General features: G+C 34.6%; 1 protein-coding gene across 2 annotated transcripts in view; it reads right to left on the bottom strand.

Moving 5' to 3' along the window:
• LOC133333602 (solute carrier family 35 member F3-like) overlaps window positions 1–22,363 on the bottom strand; it is a 39,698-nt gene that overhangs the window by 9,571 nt on the left and 7,764 nt on the right. Inside the window, exons 5-8 of one of the 2 annotated variants that reach the window (XM_061541912.1) lie at window positions 15,223–15,312; window positions 14,826–14,955; window positions 14,339–14,408; window positions 6,175–6,204 (exon numbers count right to left, since the gene is read on the bottom strand). In XM_061541912.1, coding sequence (XP_061397896.1) covers window positions 6,175–6,204; window positions 14,339–14,408; window positions 14,826–14,955; window positions 15,223–15,312 — 320 coding nt within the window. The remainder of the gene's footprint in view (window positions 1–6,174; window positions 6,205–14,338; window positions 14,409–14,825; window positions 14,956–15,222; window positions 15,313–22,363) is intronic. The other variant, XM_061541913.1, reaches the window with a different exon arrangement.

The raw sequence follows: 22,363 nt of genomic DNA, 5'->3' as shown, positions 1-22,363 counted from the left end.
ATCAAATTTTAGTATAAGTCACTCGACAAGAGAAAACGGTCAGATAAGGCTGGGTTTTTAGAAATTCGTACTAGAACGGCACAAAAAATACTAAACTGTACTAAATACGATACCATTTGTAATTGACGAAACGGTGGAGCTAGAACTCTGAAATCTGTACTGAGGTTTATTGATAGAACCAACAGGTTTTTGGACATTCGAATTATAAATATCCAAAAAGTACTAAAATGCGCTAAAAACTTGAAATTTTGGAATGCGAATTAAGGTTGAGAAGTGGTTTTGAAAGCGTGTACTCATGTATACGAAAAGTACTAAACTGTAATCAATTTGGTACCGTTTGAATTTAGAGAAACGAATGGAACTGGAATCCTGAAATTTGAATTAGCATTATCGTCGGATTGGGATATGTACGTGATTTTCGAAAAATTGTACTTATGTATACGAAAAGTACTAAATCGTACTATATTTGGTACAATTTAGATTTAGTGAACCGATAGAGCTCCTGACAGTTGACATGATCAGTTATGTTATGATCATTGTTGGGGTGTAGAATTAGCGTATGTAAGACATTTTTGAAATTCGTAATAATGTGTACTATATTTAGTACAATTTAAATTTTGGGTGAATCTATAGAACTAGAATCCTGAAATTTTGAGTTAAGATCACTGTTTGGTTGCACGATTGGAATATGTAGAACGTTTTGGAAATTAGTACTAATGCGTTGTACAAAATGGCACCAAATATGGATCTGGGTGAACCGATAGAACTGGAATTTATACTTATGTGTACTAAATTTAGTAAAATTTGAATTATGGGTGAACTGTTAGAACTGGGATTCTGAAATTCATTGTTGAGGTGTAGGATTGAGATGTGTAGAACGTTTTGGAAATTTGTACCAAATTAGGGTGAACCAACAGAGGGTGTAGGGTTGGGTTATGTAAAACGTTTTGAAGATTTCTACTAATGTGCACTAAATGATACCAAATTTGGATTGAGGTGAAGCGGTAGAGCTGGAATCTTGACATTTGGAGTTAGAATCACTGTAGGGTTGTTGGATCTGGGTATGTAGGAAGTTTTGGAAATGTCTACTAATTTGTACAAAATGGCACTAAATTTGGTACAATTTGGATTTAGAGTGAACCGATAGAGCAGGAATCTTTACATTTGGAATTAAGATTGTGATGTTTTCGAAATTGGTATTTATGATTGTTAAAGTAGGTAGTTATTCAAATTTATAATTTATATCCCCAAAATATCGAAATTTGAAAGGTACCATTATGGAGACTACATTGAAACTTGACCTATACCAACAATTGCACCCAATTCGGTTGAAAAACTGTAATATGGGGGCGATTGTGATACGGCACACCAGTTTCAGATTATAGCGGCTGGCAAAATGTTTTTCAGTAAATGTCAGTGGTTTTACATAGTCCCATATAAAGGTCCCACGCGTATTTTGACGGTCCAATACCGTATTTTCCATCTTATGTGGCTATAATGAATCAATTTGGGGTTTCAGAGATTACACAACCTCCTGATGAAAAAAAACACGTTTCTACATGTTCTCCATATAAAGCCCCGTCCCGTTTAAGCACTTTAAGTATCCTACCATCACGAATATAAGAAGTACAGTTTATGAGTCTCCATGGTGGACTTTAACGTCTTTTGCAACGAATTTAACGTATTGTGTTATTTTTACACATTTCACATTTCCGACAATTATACAATCGAATTTTTAACATTGTAGACAACTCATTAAACTGCAAGTATATATTTGAATCCTCTGTGACTGATTTGAAAAGCGAGTGTATTTTTTGGAGAAGCACGGAGAGCTGTGAACATTAGCAGATTTAAAAATGAATAAAATCATTATTTCACTTACCTTCTACAAAAATTTACATTTCAATTTCAATTTTCAGTTTTACGGAATTATTGAATATTTACAAAACTACTACTTTCAAGCAGGTGAAAGAAGATAAAGTAGAAAAAAAGGTGAGTGAAGAATGTATGAAGAAGTGATAAGAGAGAAAGCGAAACTATTTTCTAGTAAAATTTATTCATTGAAAAAAAGTATATATAGAGAATCGTGTGTGTTGAGGGGTGGTGATTTTATTGTTATTCTAATTTTTATTTTTGAGTGAATTACGAAAAAGAAATAACAACAAATGGTTCAATATCAATATCATAACAGTACCAGTAGTAGGGGTATAATCTTTAAATCTGCCATATCCAAGAATTTGTTTTCGATTATATGTATTTTTTTTAGGAGAATAGATGTGTATTTGTGTGGGTTATTTTTATTTCAAAAAATTTATTGGTTGAGAGCACACACATTAAAACACAAACACGCACACAAACATATATTTAGAAAAATAAGATAAATAAACGGTTTTAGAGAATACAAGAAATCATTGAATGTTAAAAATATGTATGTATGTATGTACGTATCTATGTAAGGATGTCGGTAGGTATGTAATTTAGTATAATTTAATAAAGAAAAAAAATCAAACAATTCATATTCCAAACAATTAAATTTTAAAACTAGGAACAGGAGCAAACGGGTTGAAAATTTGTAAAAGTTTTCTTTTTTGTTTAACAAAATTCCATTTGCAATAACAACTATGACACTCTGTTTTATGTTTTTTGCCCTTGGAAACAAAAACAACATGACAATTAAAATCAATCGAAAATAATCGGTAATCATTGGTCATTAAAAAAGTGTTTTTTTTTTTTTGTTATGTGGAAATTACACAGTGCTACAAATTTGAACATAGAATTATATTATGTCAGAAAACAAATTAACAACGGCGGCAAAAAGTGGTAGTTGGCTATGGGTTGTCGTTTTGCTACGAGCCGTGCTGGACGGCGATAGGCTGGTCGGTTGGGACTGGGTTCAAATCTCCAATCTTGATTGGGTAGGTATGTTGCCACGTCTGAAAATAAAGTACCGTGTCTTTCTTAAAGAAATGTACGACTAGTCAGTCGATAAACAATTTTACAACATTTGCATTGGGTCGACTAAACGTTTCAATTGAAGTTTTAATGTCGACAACTCGTATATTCGCAAAATACTTCCCATTTTCCACTCAGTCGCAGGCAAACAGTCTTTTATAACAACGAGGTCCCCTTTCTTTACTGAAATTTCCATTTATTTTTTCATGTAATTCATTCAGATATTCGTTTTCCAACCATATACGTTCGCAAAATCCTTCCCATTTCCACTCAGTCAGAGGCAAAAGGTCGTCTTTTATAACCACAAGGTCCCCTTCCATTACATTTTTCTTTTCCATTTATTTCTTCTATGTAATTCATTCAGATATTCGGTTTTCCATCTATGGCAGAAATGTTGTGAAATAATGTTTAACATTTTCCATTTATTAACAAATTAAATATCTGTGTCGGAGATATTTGGTTCTGGTGACCCAATTAAGAAATGCGCGGATGTTAAGGGAGCTAATTCATTTGGGTCGTCACTGGCGGGGCTCAAGAGTCTTGAATTGAGACATGCTTCAATTCGAATTAAAATTGTGCTAGGTTCCTCAAATGTAAAGTTTATTTTTGGAATTCATTTTCGCAAATGTGCTTTAAAGGATTAACTCCTGCCTCTTATAATCCACGCAAGTAGGGAGCGCCAGGCGGTATAACAAATATATACGATCCTTTTTTAGACATTCAGATGCACCCACAAAGTGTTTTACATTGTATGAATAAATACATGCTGGGCAACCCCGTCTTTCCACGAATCGAGCAAAGGCAGCGAGAAACGAAGGAGTGGAGAGATCTCTAGTAGGCTGCAAGTGAATTGCCTTGGTGGCAAAACATACGAAAATACATACATATCGTAAATAAACATGTTCGACCAGTAAAGGTCTTACAAAGTCAAGAGTGGTTCTCTCTGGAGGTAAATCATTTGAGTTTGGTTGTGTTTTTTAAAAAAGTCAAATTTTTACAGTGATGAATAGTCTTACTTTCAATTTAAATATCCAAAATTCAGTACGTAACCCACGTGTCATGAGTTGATTTCCCCCATGTAAGGTGATTTTATGTGTAAATTCTACAAGTAGTTGCGATAATTTCGATGAATATGGTAACAATATCGGTTGCGTTCTTTGTATGTTAAGGCTAGTGACTGTACATGTCGACCATTTGCTCTTTGAATCTATAAAGGGGTTTAGTGCCAATAGAGTAGTGCTAGGCGGAAATTTTATATTTCCTTCTAATAGCTTGTATTCGTTTGTACGTAATGTTTTTGTATAATCCGCAAACAGTTCAGAGAAAATTCTGAGTTGATTTTCATTCTAAACGCGCGTGATAGAGAAGAATAATATTTTAAAGGGTCAGTCTCATGCAGTGTGATATGTGTAGTTGTAATTGCTAAAATTTCACTTGTTTTAATTTCGAGAGTCGTATCATTGGGTTTTTGGAAGTTTTAGACAATTTGGACCCTGCTACTACCACCATGAATGTGCTTTTAAGTCCTGCAGTGAACATCCTCTGCTTACACTGCTGGATTGGATTCCGATTCGACGTGTTTCCATTTATCATTACCAACGTTGTGAATTATTTCCGAAACTCGAATTCCTACATATACTCCATATGCAGGGCGGGTTTTTTTCACCCAGGCTTAGAAAATTGTCGAGTCCGTCGGTTTTGTTACAGAAGCAGTTAGTTTCGTTAGAGTACAGCTCCACACAGCTCAAGACGTGACAGTGACATATTTTTAATAGGCACCACTCTGGTTTTGGCAGCCAAAAGAAATGTGCCAACCGTATTATCGACTCGGAGGAGGAGGCTCATAAGCACTTTCTGACGCGTCACAATTTCCGTGAAGTTCAATGTGTGCGCTGGGGGCAGTGGTGGGCAAAATTAAATTGAGAGCAAGTGTGTGCGAGCGTAACTGAGAATTCACCATTAAAAACGACTGACGTAAAGAGAAAGAAAGAGAACATGTGTTTACCCGTCGACCCTCAGTTACGGTAGCGTATATGGGTAAGCATGCCTGGCTGGGGGTTATAATTAATCCAACTTGGTATTAAGAGAAAAAATATACCAGCGGGAATTTCTTACAAAGTTTTGCCAGTTAATCAATGTTATGGGCTTAAGATTATAGTCCCAATCTATTTTATCTAACTATATCTGTTGCATTGTTATTTTTGTTACGATAATTATTGGTGATATGGTAGATAATACTTCTCTTTATAAATAATTGGTTATGTTTTCAATTGAAGGCAATGTGAATGAGAAACAATATCCTGAGATATAACATTTTATACCAAGGGTATTGGTGGAATCATTTTCAGATGAATCCAAGCAATTAAGTGGTAATAGTTGATCTGGTGGTAAATCCTTGATTATTTGTGGTTCATTAAATGTCCATTTTCTTAACTGAAGTCCTACTGATCCCATAGGAGTCTACCACTTCCTCAATCGAATGATCCCATAGCAGAAATTAGTTAATTTTTTTAGTCTACCGCTTCCTCAATCGAATGACCACCATCAATAACATCATCGACATATAAATTTTGAAGTATTATTTTAGTTTGTTTGCACTTTTATAATTGTACCAAGGCACTGCATCACTATTAATATAAAAAAAACACTATACTGCTCGAAGGACCATTTAATGTTTGGGGTTTTACCTCTTTTGCCTTGTAGTGGAAATTAAAAATAAGATAGTCAAAAATGAACTGATCTTTCCAAAAACAAAATGCAACACAGCCGGCAGAAATATCATTTTGTTTTTGTTTTGGCCAGCTGAATACTTGTTCCGTTGGCTTTGTATATGTGTGGGTTGCTTGAAATAAACGACAACCCACCGCCAACTATCACTTTATGCCGCCGTTGTACTTTTGATTTTCTGACGCCGCTCATGTTTATGCGAACGCCGTTCATGGCATTGCCATAAACATATTCTATTATATACTTTCATTTTATAGCACTGTGATAATTTAGAAAATAAAATTGTGTTCATTAATAGAATCGAATACAAAATATTAAAACTCAAAATTCAATCCTTTCATAGTTAACTTCATATATAAAAAAAATTATAAACTAATATTATAAAAATTAACCTGCATAGAAAAAAATATATAATCCTAACATAGACAATATAGTTTTTTGTTTTTTGAAATTCTTTTCATTTCCAAAAAAAAGAATCACATTTTCGAAACTCACCTCGCGTTGTGACCCAATAAGATGATATTTCTGTAAATATATGGAAATTTCGAAATACGATTTTGTTTATATAGAAGAAGAAAAAAGAGTAGTACAGTTACGATGAATTTTGAAGATTTCTTTTTACAGAATTTTGTTTCTTTAGTTGTCTGTTTTTACAATACTTTTTTTGTTAAGCTTGTTTTTTTGTTAGTTTGGTTTAGTATTAAATTAAAAAAAAAATTGCACAATTTTTTATTGTGTAAAAATAACATGCAAAATTATTATTGTTAATAAGAAGAAAAAAAAAAAACATTGAAAAATTAATTTATTTAATTTTATATTCAGAAAAAGAGGTTCTTTGCTTTACATTGCATTTTCTTGGAATATTTTAAATATTGAACGAAAGGCATTCGCCCAGTGTTTTAGACGTTCGATCGATACGAGGAACGAATATCGATTCGGACCATTACCTTGTGGCAGCCAAGGTTCGCACCCGTCCCAATGTAGCAGCAAATGTGCGATCTAATGTAATGCCATGTTCTGACGGGCATTCGAACAACGTAGTTCGCTCTCAGAATTACGTACATGAATTAACCCGTTCATACAACACTATTCTTAATTCATGTCATCAGAGTTTTTTATTTCAAACTTTTTGTTTCTAGTTTTACACCAAAATTGTAACATATTTGCGTGAATCATATATGGATCTAAATAGAAAAAATAATTCTCTTTCTCCTGACTATAGTATGAACCCATATCTATTTACTTTTAATTCATGTTTTCCATTTTTTCTGAAAGTATTGTTGTTTTGAGTATATTTTCATTTTTTCTCAATTCAAATGTCACATAAAAAAATTGGAGAATTTTTTGTTTGGGTTTCCCCACATTGGTTTCTCGTTTTGTACGCTAATTAGAACCAAAGGGAAAGAAATACATATTGGATTATGTAGATTACAAAATTTACTTCCTTCTGCATATATAAAAACTCAAAAATTTTTTACTTTTCATTCATCATTTTTAATTTTACTGAAAAAGTTTGAAAATTTTACAAATATTTTCATGCTGTCAAAATTAATTTATTTTCGATAAATTCTCTCAATTGTTAGGGATGGGACAAATTTCTTGGTTATTCGGAGAGTGATTCAAATTGAACAACGTACAAAAGTCGGTGTTCGCTCAGACAATTTTGTATGGGGAACTAAGTAATTACTTCATAATTAAGGGTCGAACAACGAATGAGAGAGCGAACGACGCCCGTCTGTACATGGCATAACACGGAAACTCGACGTCGAAAAGCTGCAAATACAACCGATAGCAGAAGCATACTCCGCTCAACTTACCCACTTACTAGACGAAACCACTCCTTATACCGATAATAATATAGAAGCAAACTACAGCAAAAGCAACACTTGGGTACCAAAAACCACAATAAAAAACCCATGGTACGATCTGAAGTGTCGTAATGCTACTGAGGCGAAAAACGCAGCGTATAGGGCAACACTGCAGACAGTAGCAACACGTAATGCGATGGAAAATTATCGGGGAAAAATCAGAGAGGAGAAACGTATTTTCAGAAGAAAGAAGAAGAAAAACGTGAGCGTGAGCAAATCGAGATGTACAGGAGTCAGAATGAAGTCCGGAAATTTTACCAACGAGTAAAGTATATATTGTATATCACCTAGCAAATATGAGGTCCGAGTAGCAATTAATCGGCTGAAGAACAATAAAGCAGCAGGTGCCGATGGATTACCAGCCGAACTATTCAAGACTGGTGCTCAAATGCTGGTCAGGAGCATGCACCAACTCATTTGTAAAATTTGGCTAGAGGAATACATATCCAGTAATTGGAACCCCAGCATCCTGTGTCCCGTGCACAAAAAAGGAGACAAGACGATATGTGTCAACTATAGATGAATTAGTCTCCTTCCCATCGCATATAAAGTGCTATTCAGATTGCTGTGTGAACGATTAAAGCCAATGATCAATGGCATCATTGGACCATACCAATGTCTGACAAATTCACCATTGACCAGATTTTGGAAAAAAACCTACGAAAAACACATCGACACATTCCACCTATTCGTCGAATACAAAGCCGCATTAGACAGACCTATCCGTTCAGAGGTGTTTAAAGCCATGTCTGCGTTTGGCATTCCAGCAAAATTAATACGGCTATGCAGGATAACTTTAACTGTGTGTACAATGTCAGCAGTTAAAGTAGGAAAGGACCTCTCGGAGCCATTCAATACCGAACGAGGTTTTATATTCGGTGACAGTTTGTCGTGTGATATGTTCAACATCCTGCTGGAAAAGGTCGTACGAGATGCAAATATCAACAGAAATGACACTCTGTACACCAAACAGAAGATGTTATTCGCCTACGCCGACAACATGGACATAATGGGTCGAACATTGCGAGCGCTAACAGCCACCTTTGAACGAATTGAGGAGTCTGCCAAAGTGGGTCTGGCGGTAAACGGCGAAAAGACCAAGCTGTGGACAAACTGTGGAACTTGAAAACTACAGTTTCGAGGTTTTGAACGATTTTATATACTTCGGTACCGCCATAAACAAAACTAATAACATCAGCATTAAAATCCGGAGGAGAATAGTGTTGGCCAACATATGTTATTATGGTTTGAGTAAGCAACTCAAAAGCAAGGCCATCTCTCGCTAGACAAAACTCGCACTCTACAAAACGCTGATATTACCCGTGCTGTTATATGGATCTGAAGCATGGGTACTTGCGCAAGCAAATGAGGCAGCTCTTGGAGTGCTTAAGAGAAAATTTTTTCGGAAGATATATGGGTCGGCTATACCATCTATTATCATCATCGACATAGTCAGGCGGATCGAGCTGCAGCGACTACATTGGCTAGGCCATCTTGTGAGAATCGATAAAGGTGCCCCAGCTCAAAAGGCATATAAAAGCGAGCCAAATGATGTTTCACGCAGAAGGGGAAGGACACGAATCCGAAGGAAAGTAGAAGACAACATATCGGAAAATGGTCTTTCAAATTGGATGAGATGCGCATAAGATCGACGCGCCAAGATATTTTTTCAAGCTGAACTTATGAAACATCCGCTCTATCATAAGCCAGCTAAGTAAGTAAGTAAATATTGAAAAGTTTCCCTAGTATTCTTTTATTTTACTTCCAAGAAATATACTATGCCATAAAAAATTAACTGTATAACATAAAGTTTTGAAACGAAATGATGGTTCTGCCTTCAAAATATTCAAGTTTGCTGGATATCTTGAATTCCCCTAGAAGTTGAAAAATATATTTTTTTACTTTTGCTGGTATAAAGTGTTGAACTCCTATCCATCCGGACCTTTCTCAGCATAGCAAACAGCTATAATTTTACGGAAATTATTTTAAATATCATATGGTACAAATAATAAAATTGGAATAGATAAAAGTAATTACAAATATTTTTGTTTGTTTATAACCTTTGTTAGTATTTATAAAAACATAATTACCTTATATAATTAATAAATATTTAATTAACCTCAAATTTGTTTTATTAATTTTTCATGAAAAGAATATATTTTAAAAATTAATTAATAAAATATTACAAATCTGTCAATGAGATTGTTCATATTTTTTTCATAAAAATATTTCTTTTAACAACAAATAATTTACTAATTTTTTATTAAACAACATGCTTTTTTTGTATTGGTGTACCACTTGAAGCGTTTAGTGCTCAAAAATCAAAAAATAAAATATAGAAACAACGTCGATAAATAATCAAATCAATTTTAAAATACGACTTAAATGTTTATTATATATACATAATACAAACAAAGTATATACTGGTCATTAGTTTCCTTTAAAAATGCAATAACTAAATTTTTTTGGAAGGGAAACTAAATTTTGTTTTTCAAAGCAGCCGCCATCAAAATAATGTGAGTTTTGTGTGGGTGAGTGAGGATAGAGATAGGAGTTCAGCAAAATATACATCTAACGATCTATGAAAAATAAACTCAGAAGGTACGTTTAGTTATCTTACTTTGCTGGTTACCAAGTAATCAATGCAAATAACAGCAACAACACCAACAACTATAGGAATATCAATTAATCAATCAGAGCGTTTAAAGTGAAATATTTGTTTTTGGTTTTTTTACAACATCGATTACAACAGCCAAGTTAATAATATTCAAATTTAACAGTTTTTTTTTAATCCATCAATAACAGTTTTTTTCGATTTAAAACATCAGTGAGGATTGGGTATTTAACAACAACAGCAGAGAGCACAGCATTTGAAAGAGCGCTAGAAATCAATAAAGGAAGATAGAGAGAGAGGCGGCAAGTTTGTTTCCTTTTTCTCTAAACTCTAGAATTTACAACAACAAGGGAAACGAAACTCTGTGAAATATTGAATATTTCACATTTCTAGAAAAAAATTACAAAATTATGAACGCTATCAAATCAGAATCTTGAAGAAGAGAAGTTATGACTGTTATCGCAGAAATATATAGAAAGTTTTGAGAAGATTGAAGAAAGTTTCAATTGTGAAATTAACTCAAGTGAAACACAAACAAAAAAATTGGAAATAGAATTTTGAAATTAACAAAAAATTCAATCAGTTGTTGTTCAGTAAAAAATTTAAATTATTTGTTTGTTACTGGTTGGTGTGTTATGTGTAAATTCCCAAAAAAATCGACAATATCAGCTGAGAAAATACTCTTTGAATATATACCTCCAAAATTCCCCGAAATGTGGATTTTGTAAAATTCCACTTCTAAGACTTTGATATTCCCCTCAAAAATATTCTTTAACAATCCACTTCTAAGATTTCGGTATTCCTCTCAAAATTATTATTTAAAAATCCACGCCCAAACCTCTAATATTTTTTTGGGAAAATATTATTTAAAAATCCACACCAGAGCCTTTGGTATTCCTCTTGAAAATGTTCTTTAAAAATCAACGCCTGAACCTCCGATATCTTTATGGAAAATATTCTTTATAAATCCAAGCTTGAGCCTTCGATATTTTTATGGAAAATATTCTTTAAAAATCCACGCCTCGTAATTTACTTACTTTACTTAGCTGGCTTGTGACAGAACTTTCGTTCCATAAGCCGAGCTTAAAAATATTTCCAGGCGCGTCGGTCTTTTCGCAGTTTTTCCAATTTAAAAGACCATATTCGGCAATGTTGTCTTCCACTTCCACTGTTGGCCATCACTATCCTTCTCCGAATTTCAAACCTGATGTCATTCGTTTTGTTTATGGCGGTACCAAGCTATATAAAATCTTTGACTTCCTCGAAGCTGTAGTTCTCAAGTTCCACAGTTGGTCCGAGTCTACTGGACGTCTTGCGCGTTGATGCCATCAGCTTGGCCTTCTCGCCGTTTACTGCCAGACCCACTTTGGCAGACTCCTTCTCAATTTGTTCAAAGTTGTCTGTTACCGATGTCATCGGCGTAGGCGAGTAACATGTGTTGTTTGGTGTACAGAGTGTCATTTCTTTTCACCTTTGCATCCCGTATGACCTTTTCCAGCCGGATGTTAAAAAGGTAACACGACAAACTGTCACCTTGTCTGAATCCTCGTTCGGTACTAAAGGGCTCCGAGAGGTCCCTTCCGACTTGAACTGCTGATCTTGTGTCAGTTAAAGTTATCCTGCATAGCCGTATTAATTTTGCAGGAACGCCAAACGCAGACATGGCTTTATACACCTCTGAACGGATATGGCTGTCGAATGTGGCTTTATAGTCGATTATGTGGTATACATTATATACCGTCATCTATCAACTTCACTGCTACTATTTGATACCAGATGTTTTTTTTTAAAATGCTCCTCCCAGATCCTCAGCACGCTGTCTGTATCTGTCACCAGGTTTCCTTCTTCATCACTACAGGAGGATGTGCCTTCACCAAAGCCTTCGGTTTGGTGTTTTATCCGTTGGTAGATATTTCGGACTTCATTCTGACTCCTGTACATCTCGATTTGCTCACGCTCAGGTTTTTCTTGTTCTTTCATCTTTTTTCTGAAAATACGTTTCTCCTCTCTCATTTTTTCCCGATAGTTCTCCATCGCACTATGTGTTCCTACTGTCCGCAGGGTTGCCCTATACGCTGCGTTTTTCATATCAGTAGCATTACGACACTCCTGATCGTGCCATGGGTTTCTTGGTGGTGGTTTTTGGTAACCAATTGTTCCTTTTGCTGCAGTTTGTAGGGCTTAGGCAATTCTTTGCCATTGTGCTTCTATATTATTATCGGGACAAGAAGTGCTTTCGTCAAGCAGGTGGGTAAGTTGAGCGGAGTAGCCCTCTGCCACCTGTTGTGTTTGCAGCTTTTCGACGTCGAGTTTCCATGTTGTGTTAGATCGCACTTTGGTGCTACATTAAGATGGGTGCGAACCTTGGCTGCCACAAGGTAATAGTCCGAATCGATATTCGCTCCTCGTATTGATCGAACGTCTAAAATACTGGAGAATGCTTTCCGTCTATCATAACGTGGTCAATTTGACTTCAGGTTGCTTGATCAGGAGAAATCCAGGTGACCTTGTGTATATCGAGATGCTCGAATTTGGTGCTGCTAACTACCATGTTTTTTGCTGCCGCGAAGTCAATCAACCTCATGATGTTGTCAAATGTTTCTTCATTGAGGCTGAATTTTCCGACGGTGGGGCCAAAGATATTTTCCCTTCCGATTTTGGCATTAAAATCTCCTAGCAGAATTTTGATGTCATAGCCAGGGCAACGATCATATGCTGTTTCTAGGCGCTCGTAAAATATGTCTTTGGTCTGTTCATCTTTATCTTCGGTCGCAGCATGGGCGCAAATGAGACTGATGTAGAAGAACTTCGCTTTTATACGGATTATAGCAATTCGCTCATCTACTGAAGTGAATCTAGAGACGAGGGCTTTTATTCTCCTTTTAACCATAAATCCGCAGCCAAATTCATGTCTCGTTTCATGGCAGCTATAATACAGGGCGTAATCATCTGATTTACTTAGGTCAGTCCCTTTCCATCGTATTTCCTGTAAGGCAATAACATCGGCTTTGTACTTCTTGAATACATCCGCCAAAGCGAACACAGCTCCTGTTCTGTACAACGTGCGCATATTCCAAGTGCAGATTCGCAGATCGTGGTCCTTTATACGTTGGCGGGGGTCGTCAACATTAGGGGGGTTTGGTTTTCTTTTTCTTTGCTTTTTCATAGTAGGTTGGGTTTTCCGAGAGTGGGCAACTAAGCCGACGCCTCAACCCATTTTTTATCGTCGGGTGATGAAAATATCTCCCCAGGTGGCACCGCGAGGTGAAAAAGAGGAGATGAAAGAGGACCAAGATAAACCTGGACTTCGCCATGTTAAAGCCAATCAGAGCCGTTGCTTGGTATCTATCACCCCCTACGCCACCCCACGCCTAGTAAAAGACCTTGAAAAAATATTACTAAAAAATCCACGCCTATTTATGGACCATAAAAACATATGTTTTTAAAAATCCACGCCTATTTATGGACCTCAGAAAAATTTGTTTTTAAAAATCCAACCCTAGTTATAGACTTTAAATTTCTTTTTTTAAATCCAAGCCTAGTTATAGACTTTGAAAAAAAATATTTTTTTTAGATCCAAAATTTTCTGTAAAAAATCCTCGCCTTGTAATAGTGCTTGAAAAAATATTCTTTACAGACCTTAAAAATGTTTTTTAAATCAATGCCTATTTGGAGAACTTGAAAAAAAAAATATATTTTTTTTTTAAATGCACGCCTATGGAGTTCCGAGACGTCTTTAAAATATATTTTTTTAAATGCACGCCTAGTTATAGACCTTAAAAATATTTCTTTTTAAATTCACGCCTTGTAATGCTCCACTCCTACTTATAGACCTTGAATCCATACCTAAATCTCTGATATTTCAGGATAAAATATTTTAATATCATGATCGTAAATATTGGGATTAAGTCGATTTTTTCAAGAATTTACACACACACACACGTACAAACACATCTACATTTAATCTTGTGATGTATAAGCAGCAGCTGCAACAATATTCCATTAAGGATTTGCAAAACTAGTTCAACATTAACAGTTATAAATGTATATATATATATATATGTATATGAAAACTAAGAGCATTTTCATATAGTTGTTTGTGTGTGAATGTGTCATTGTGTGAACACATACACTATACACTATTTTGTTAGAACAAAAATATTGGGAGGACTCCTACCGAATGGGTGTAGTGAATTTCGGCTAACTCACAACAACATTGATAACGCAGTATAGCACGACCACTTTTTCTGAAAGGTATTTTTGAAAAAATAAAATAAAATGGAAAAAGAAAATTTATTTTTTAATTTGCTTTTTTTTTTGTTTTCGAAAATTCCAAATAATGTCATTCAAATATTTAAATAATTAAAAAAAATACAATATATATTTTTTATGTATATAGAAAATGTTACAGAAAAAAGAAACAAAATTTTATATTATATATGGTAGGTATATAAAATATTTATATAAAAATATTAAAAAAATGACAAAGTTAAATATTTTTTAAATAAAATTTACTTTATTTAGCAATTTATTTACTTTTGTTTTTAGCAATTATTACGTTTACGTTTCAAACAAATTAAAAGACTGAGGGGAAGTGTTAATAATAATACAAGTGATGAAAATTAAATACACACACACACACTTGCCTACAAACTTGAACTCACCTTAATAATCGTGTTATATAATCTGGCCAATTTTCCGGAAACATTACCAAAAAGAAACCCACTGCAATTAATATAACACCAGCCAATTTCATGCCGGCAAATGTGGCACCATATAGGACAACATCCAATGCTGCAAAACAGAAGCAACAGTAATAAGGGAACAGCAATAACAACAACAAGGACAATAATAGCAACAACAATAAATTAATTGCTGTGCAAATTAATTCAATAATCAACACTTTGTCTCTCCATCCTCCACCACCACCATTCATTCATCTTCTTCTTGTTCTCTAAAGGATATCGAATCGTATCGCCCGCACTCCCCAGAGACAAATCGAATAAACGATGGCAATTAGATGATGTAGAAGAAGAAGAGCAAAGAGTTCTCTCTAATTACCTCCGGACACAGGAACAGCAGTAATTAAACCTAATGTAACAAACATATTGTAGGTAACAGCCGAGCTAAATTGCATTAGAATGTGAAAGACTATAAAAAGAGGGAGGAGGAAGAAGAGGAAGAAAAATTAAATTATTATTTGTAAATATAAATATAGAAAGGAGTAAATTGGAAGGATGTTTAATAATTGTGAAGGTTGTTTCCTATATATTGGGTCCAGGGGTAAAAAATTGTCATTGTCAAAAAAATATATTAGGTTAGGGAAAAATAAAGACATTATTTTTTCGGCAGATTTCTCGTGAAGTATCGATCAAACAATTTCAGCTGTATGCTCGTTGGAAGGGTGACATTTCGCAGTAAAATAAATTTTTTGCTGTTTTTTGATTGGTGTATTCCATTGTGAATTACATGGCGTTCATAATGGAAGTGAACAAAGAGAAAATTCGGTACATTTTAAAGTTTTTCTTTGACAAAGGCGAAAATGCAACCCAAGCGGCAAAAATTGATACGTCAACAATTTCCAACAGATGGATTTTCTTCCTCTGTTGTTATGATATCATAACAACAGAGCAAAGAATATTAAATATTTTAAGCGCTATATCTCAAGCTTATAAAATAAAAACATATATTTCGAGTGCAGATTTCTGATTTTATTTCAATTTTTTTATACACATTATCGCGTATTGGCGTTCATATTCTTAACATGCCTCTGTTATGCCTGATTCCCCCTGGATATGTTTTCATAAACTATTTTGTCAAAATGCATTTTGTCGAGTCTTTACGGTTTCTATGTCTTTGTTTATGGTTCCGATACTGTAACAGCCAATTATGTGAAATTTTGGTTTCGTAGATTCCGTTCAGGAATTTTTGATGTTAAAGATGTACCTAGCACAGGTAGACCGGTCATCGAAAATGTCGATAAGATCGGAGAAATGGTCGAAGTTGATCGGCATGTTAGCAGATGGAACATCGTCCAGGAGCTAAAAATCGCCCAAAACTGTTTTACATCATTTACACAAAAAAAGGATTTATTTTTCCTTTGCTATTATTTTTTGTCTTGCTATTATATATCCACATATAAGAGTAGCGACCCATTGTCAGTATTTTCAAGTTAAAAACAAATTAAAGCGGAAAATTTTATATATACGTCCATGTTCTATTATAGGCCCCACATCAGGGATGCAAAAGTTGGTACAATTGTACTAATTTTAGCACTATTTGGAAGTCAATAATACAATAGCACCCCAATGATATATTTAGCACTATTTCTAAATTGTATCAAATTTTTCTCACTTAAGGGAACCCCCCCATTCTCTATTTTAATTTTTCAAGATTTTCAATGGGCTGGTAAATCAATACCAATGCTTTTTAAGGTTTGTAACTTTGCACATATATAATGGAAGATTTAAAGAGAAGAAAAATAATTTACAAACAAGCTTTGTTATTGTTTTTTTTTTTTTTTTTTGTTTTTTGTAATTAAAGAAAAGTCCTTATGTTTGATGGCGGGCATGATAACTCCTCACTGGAAAATCGGAATCCGAAAATTCCAACGGTGTTAGAAAGAGTACATGTCTGACTCTCGGTTGAACTAGGATTATTGACTTCGCTCTAAAATTAACAAAATGGCGGACCTTTGAAATAATATTTTTGGAAAATTGCTGATTTTTTACCAAAAACCAAGTTAAAAAATAAGGAAGATCTTCACCGATGTGCTTTATCCTAGTTCATTATTAGTGTTTGAGTTATCGTGCCCGCCATTCGCAAAAGAGAAAAACGCGTTTAAAGTTTGAGAAGCCCTTTAGCCATCACTTGACGCTGACACAATATCTTCAAGAGCAGGGTTTAAAATGCAGCATCAAAAAATATTAGCATTAGTCTTACAGAGCTACTGCTAAAAAATATTGACATTATGGCTAAATCAGCAAACGGCTAGCTTTTTTAGTTCGTAGCATCCGTGCTAAGCACGTATTGCACATGCGAGCTTTTTTGTTATGACTAATCGGCCGTACGACTACATATTCATATTTCGCTGCCGACGAATAATCAGCTGAGGGTTGTTTTTATGTTTGTGTGTTGCTAACGCAGAAATTAGAAAAAAGGCATTTCATTTTGTGCGTTTTTATTTAATTTAAACTTGTTAAATCATAATCAAAAACTGTCAACAATAGTACTAAAAACTAAATAGTATATTAAATTAAACTCGTTAGCAAGTATTACTAATTGTCTTTCTACGAAAAAATTAAATTATCATAATCGCGATTTTTAATTCTCTCATATAATTTATAAAATTTCAATGGGCAACACTGAACTCGAAAAATGCTCGGGTTTTGTTTGCTAAAAATCTTGCTAACCAGCCACAGTCGAGGTGCTTAGTCTTCATTGTAAGCTTTGGTTGTTAGTCGCGTTGACAATTATGTTGTAGTTGCTCATTGCTATTTTGTAGCTGCTGACAAAATCAAGAAGCTTTAGTTATGCTTGCTAAAATTATTCGTAATTTATTGCTATTTGCTGCAGTTGTGCTTGGCTGTGCTGCATATTTTGAGGATGAATTTAGTTAGCAGTGCGGCAATTTTCTGTGTTTTTGCTATTTTGGCGTTAGCATTTTAAACCCTGTTCAAGAGTTCTTGAGATTTTCACTTGAAATTTTGTAGGGACACTCTTGAATTAGTGTAGATTCGAATAGATTCTAAATGATTTCGAAGCTTATTCCCAAAAGTTAAGACTCCATTCTATTATTTCAGAATTTTTAAACCCTTTTTATATCCTCCACCATAGTGTGGAGGGTATATTAATTTTGTCATTCCATTTGTAACTCATCGAAATTTTCAATAAGTATTGATCAGGGTAAAATTCTATGACGATCTAGCCATGTCCGTCCGTCTGTTGTAATCACGTTATTTTCTGAGATAGGTCGTCAAAATTTTGCAGGCAGGTCAAGTTCGAAGATGGGCTATATCGGTCCACGTTTAGGCATAGCCCCCATATAAGGGTACAACCCAATTTTCGATATTTTGGGATTCTTGAGAGCACTATTCAACCAAATTCGCTGAAATTTGGAACACTGTGTTCTTTTTGGGTACCAAAAAAATTACAAATATCGGTCCAAATATCGGGTAGCCCCCATATAAAGGCATCCCCAATTTCGGTATTTTGGGGTTTTTGAGCGCGTTTTTCAACCGAATTCGCTGAAATTTGGTACGTTGGGTTCTTTTTTGGGTAAATGTCCTCACTACAAATTATAAATATCGGTCCACTTTTTTAGTAGCCCCCATATAACCCAAATTCGAAATTTGAAATTTGGTTTTTTGTAGTCGCATAACAAACAAACCTCCCTCCCAAAAATTATTAATATTCGTCCCCTATTAGGGGTAGTCCCCATATAACCCCCTTTTTATATTAAAATAGTTATCTGATTTGTTCCGCGTTTTGGGTCGGGTTCTGAGACATTGTTGTAAATTGAAATTTGAAATTTGTATTTCATGTATGTCGGCAGGATTCAGGCATCTTCTCCATATAATGATAATTCCTGAAGGGAAGAATTGAGATACATAACTAAAAAATTGGGTTCCAAATGTATATATATATCGGTCATTAATTAGGCATAGCCCTCATATATGTATAACCCCAAATATTCGCTAATTCCTACACTATGTAATCTAAATTGCAGTAATTTGAGGATTGTATATTCCATGCGTTATTAGTATAAGTCCACGCTTTTGGGTTTTCATAACAAATTGCTGAAATTTGTATTTGGTGTACACAATTGTTTACATAAACCGCTTTTTAGAATTATCGGTATAGGTTCACTTTTTGGTATGTTCCCTATATTTTCATTTCAAGTATCTGTCAGTATACCTATGGAGGTGTTTTTAAGTTTTCATTTTATATATGTGTATATAAAAATGAATTCTTAATGTGTTTTTTTATTAATTGTTAATAACAATAAAAATTTTATTAAAAATATATAAAAAGTACAATCGGACTGAAAAAAGTACACTTTTTATTGAACGCCAGTACAATTTGAATAATTTCATTTCGCATCCCTGCCCACATAAAGATTCCACCCAGTTTTCGGATTTTTATTAGATTTGTTTAGCAATGGGACAATTCCCATCGAATTTCCGATGAGAATTTCCCGTAGTTTTTAAGGTTTTAGCTTAATTTCCCACAGATACTACTGTAATTTAGGTTCCTTGAGAGCGAAAATAACAATTTCTAGACAATTTTCGACGTCAATCCATGTTTTGACATAACCCCAACATAAAGGTCCCACCCGATTTTCGGTATTCTTAAATTTGTAACCGAATTTCCTCATCGAAGTGACTAGAATTCGGCATATCGGATTCCTGGTGAATAGAAAACTCCCCTCCAGAAATTATCAATTTAGGTTAAAGCTTGAAAATAGCTCATACAAATGTCCTGCTTATTTTTTGATATGTTCCCAACCCACTTCTCCAAACTGAGCGTCTGTTATTGAGAAAATTACTTTTTTTCAGAACATGAACAAAAACTACTTCTACTTTTTTAACTGTTATTTCGGGCATGGTTTTTTCTTGTTTCTGTGATTTAGCCATTTAAATTACTCTTTAACTTTCAGACCAAAAATTTTTTGTTGTACGCCTTGCCGTAAACCCGAATGTATTGATTTCTCGTGGTTCTCAGGAATTAGGACTGTCTTACTGCACATAACTGAAACTAGCCGACCATTCACAGCGTCGTAGATATGTGGAATGGGCGCTCGAACAACGGTCGACGGCAATTTTTTAATAAAAATTTATTTAGGTAAACCTATAGGTCCTGTCTTTGGACTTAATCTAAATTTGGTAAACATTTTATATTGGATTAACAAATTTTTAAAAATTTGACACTTTGTTGGCCGACGGTTTCTATTTTCAGACCTGATCTGTGCATGTTAAATAATATTAAGATGTGTAAAGTTTGGATTGTATTTGAGTATTCCGTTGAGCTACTAGGATCGGAACCATCTCCCACCTATATACAGGTAAACTGTATGTGGGTAAAATATTACCATTTTGTGGGTGAGGTACCAGAAAGAGTGGACCAATTTTCTCCATTTTCGAACTTTATTTGAGTTTGAAAGAAATATTACGATGTGCACAGTTTAGAAGAAATATTACAATTCAGTCATTTGTCGGGCATTTGTAAGTCGACTCCAAAAAATGCCTTTAAGTTCGACCGGACCGAAGTTTTTGTACCCTCCACGATATGTTTTCACCTTTCAAAAGTTATAATGGTGTGAAGTTTTTTATTCAACAGGAATCTGCCAATGCCAAATTTAAGCACATCGCACTATGGGACAGAGATCCCATTTTATTGCCATAATTAGAACAGTGGGTTTATGAAATAAATACATATCACATATAAGGGTTTCAAGGATGCTGATTACGATGCAGGAAAAACGTAAACATTTTATAGGGTGGATCGAAAACGGCGGTCAATTTTTATACCCTTCACCAAACTGTGGTACAGGGTAAAATAAACGAGGTTCCTTTTGAGAACATGAATAGAATCACTTTTTAAGTCGATTTATCTATGTCCGCCCATCTATCTGTCTGTACATGTTAAACTGTAAACAAAGTACAGGTCGCATTTTCGATTCGAATTAAAATGAATTTGACACAGCTCATTTATTTGGCTCAAGGACGAGCCCTATTGAAATTGGGAAAAATCGGTGCACCAAAGTCCCTATATATCATTTGATTTGCACGAAATTTGGCATAGAGTACAGAATTGAGTCTAGAATGATGAGTGGTGAGTTTCGTGAAAATCGATTCAGATTTCGATATAGCTCCCATATGTATATTCGTCCGATTTTAGGTAAATAGTGCACCAAAGTCCCTGCGATTTGAACGAAATTTGACATAGTGTACTGAATTGAGTCTAGAACGATGTGTGGTAAGCTCCGGAAAAATCGGTTCAGATTTCGATATAGCTCCCATATATATTTTCGTCCGATCTTATGTAAATGGTGCACCAAAGTTCCTATATATCCTTCGATTTACACGAAATTTGGCATAGCGTACTGAATTGAGTCTAGAACGATGTGTGGTAAGCTCCGGAAAAATCGGTTCAGATTTCGATATAACTCCCATATATATTTTCGTCCGATCTTATGTAAATGGTGCACTAAAGTCCCTATATACCTTTCGATTTGCACGAATTTTGGTATAGCGTACTGAACTGCGTCTAAAATTGGTGCACCAAAGTCCCTATATATCTTTCGAGTTGCACGAATTTTGGTATAGCGTACTGAATTAAGTGTAGAATGATGAGTGCTAAGTTTCGTAAAATCGGTTCTGATTTACATACACCTCCTATATATATTTTCGTCCGATATTAAGTAAATGGTGCAATAAAGATCCATAGCTAGGCCGATTGACGCAACGTACTGAAGTTAATATAAATTAATCACTGGCAATTTTCCTTGAAATCGGTTCAGATATAGATATATCATAGGTTCCATATATAATTTCGACCTTAACTGTAAACAAATTAATCAATGGATATCTGATTGAGATTAGATTTTAAACCGTACCAAATAGCGTGTGTCAAGTTTGCTTACAAAATTTAGCATAGGTTGCAAAGTGGCATGTGTAGGGATTTATGTTAGTCGGTTTAGATATAGATAAAGATCACATATTTAAGTGTGTTCAATTTCATGTGAATGTTCCTTCAAAATGGTGAAGTCTGTTAGGATACATATGTAGACTATATACCCAAAGTGGTGAAGGGTATCGCCAGATTTCAAATATATAATGTCTACCTAAAATGGATTTTTTTGCGAAAAAAATGATTCCTGACCCGTAGTGCTTCGTTTGGAATATGCGGTTAAACTTTTCAAAAATGGAAAATGGGTAGGAGCTTTATATGGGGGCTATGTTAAAACATTTACATAACCTTAACATTTTCTGCCAAATTGTAGTCCCTTCAAAAAAATTAATACCAAACATCCTAGGGCTTTGAGATGTACGTGTGGCGTTTAAAATATCTATTTTAAGTATTCAGGGTTCAATATATAGAGCTTTTTTGACAAAATGGATCGGTTAACTATCTCACAACGCATACAAATTATCAGCATTACTACACATATTGTGATTATTGTCCCACAATGGGTATATTA

The sequence above is a fragment of the Musca vetustissima genome, unplaced genomic scaffold (genome assembly GCF_032173495.1).
Source record: "Musca vetustissima isolate MV318-11 ecotype Yass unplaced genomic scaffold, APGP_CSIRO_Mvet_v1 utg106576, whole genome shotgun sequence".
NCBI classification, from domain to species: Eukaryota; Metazoa; Arthropoda; class Insecta; order Diptera; family Muscidae; genus Musca; species Musca vetustissima.
This window is presented reverse-complemented; position numbering and strand designations above follow the sequence as displayed.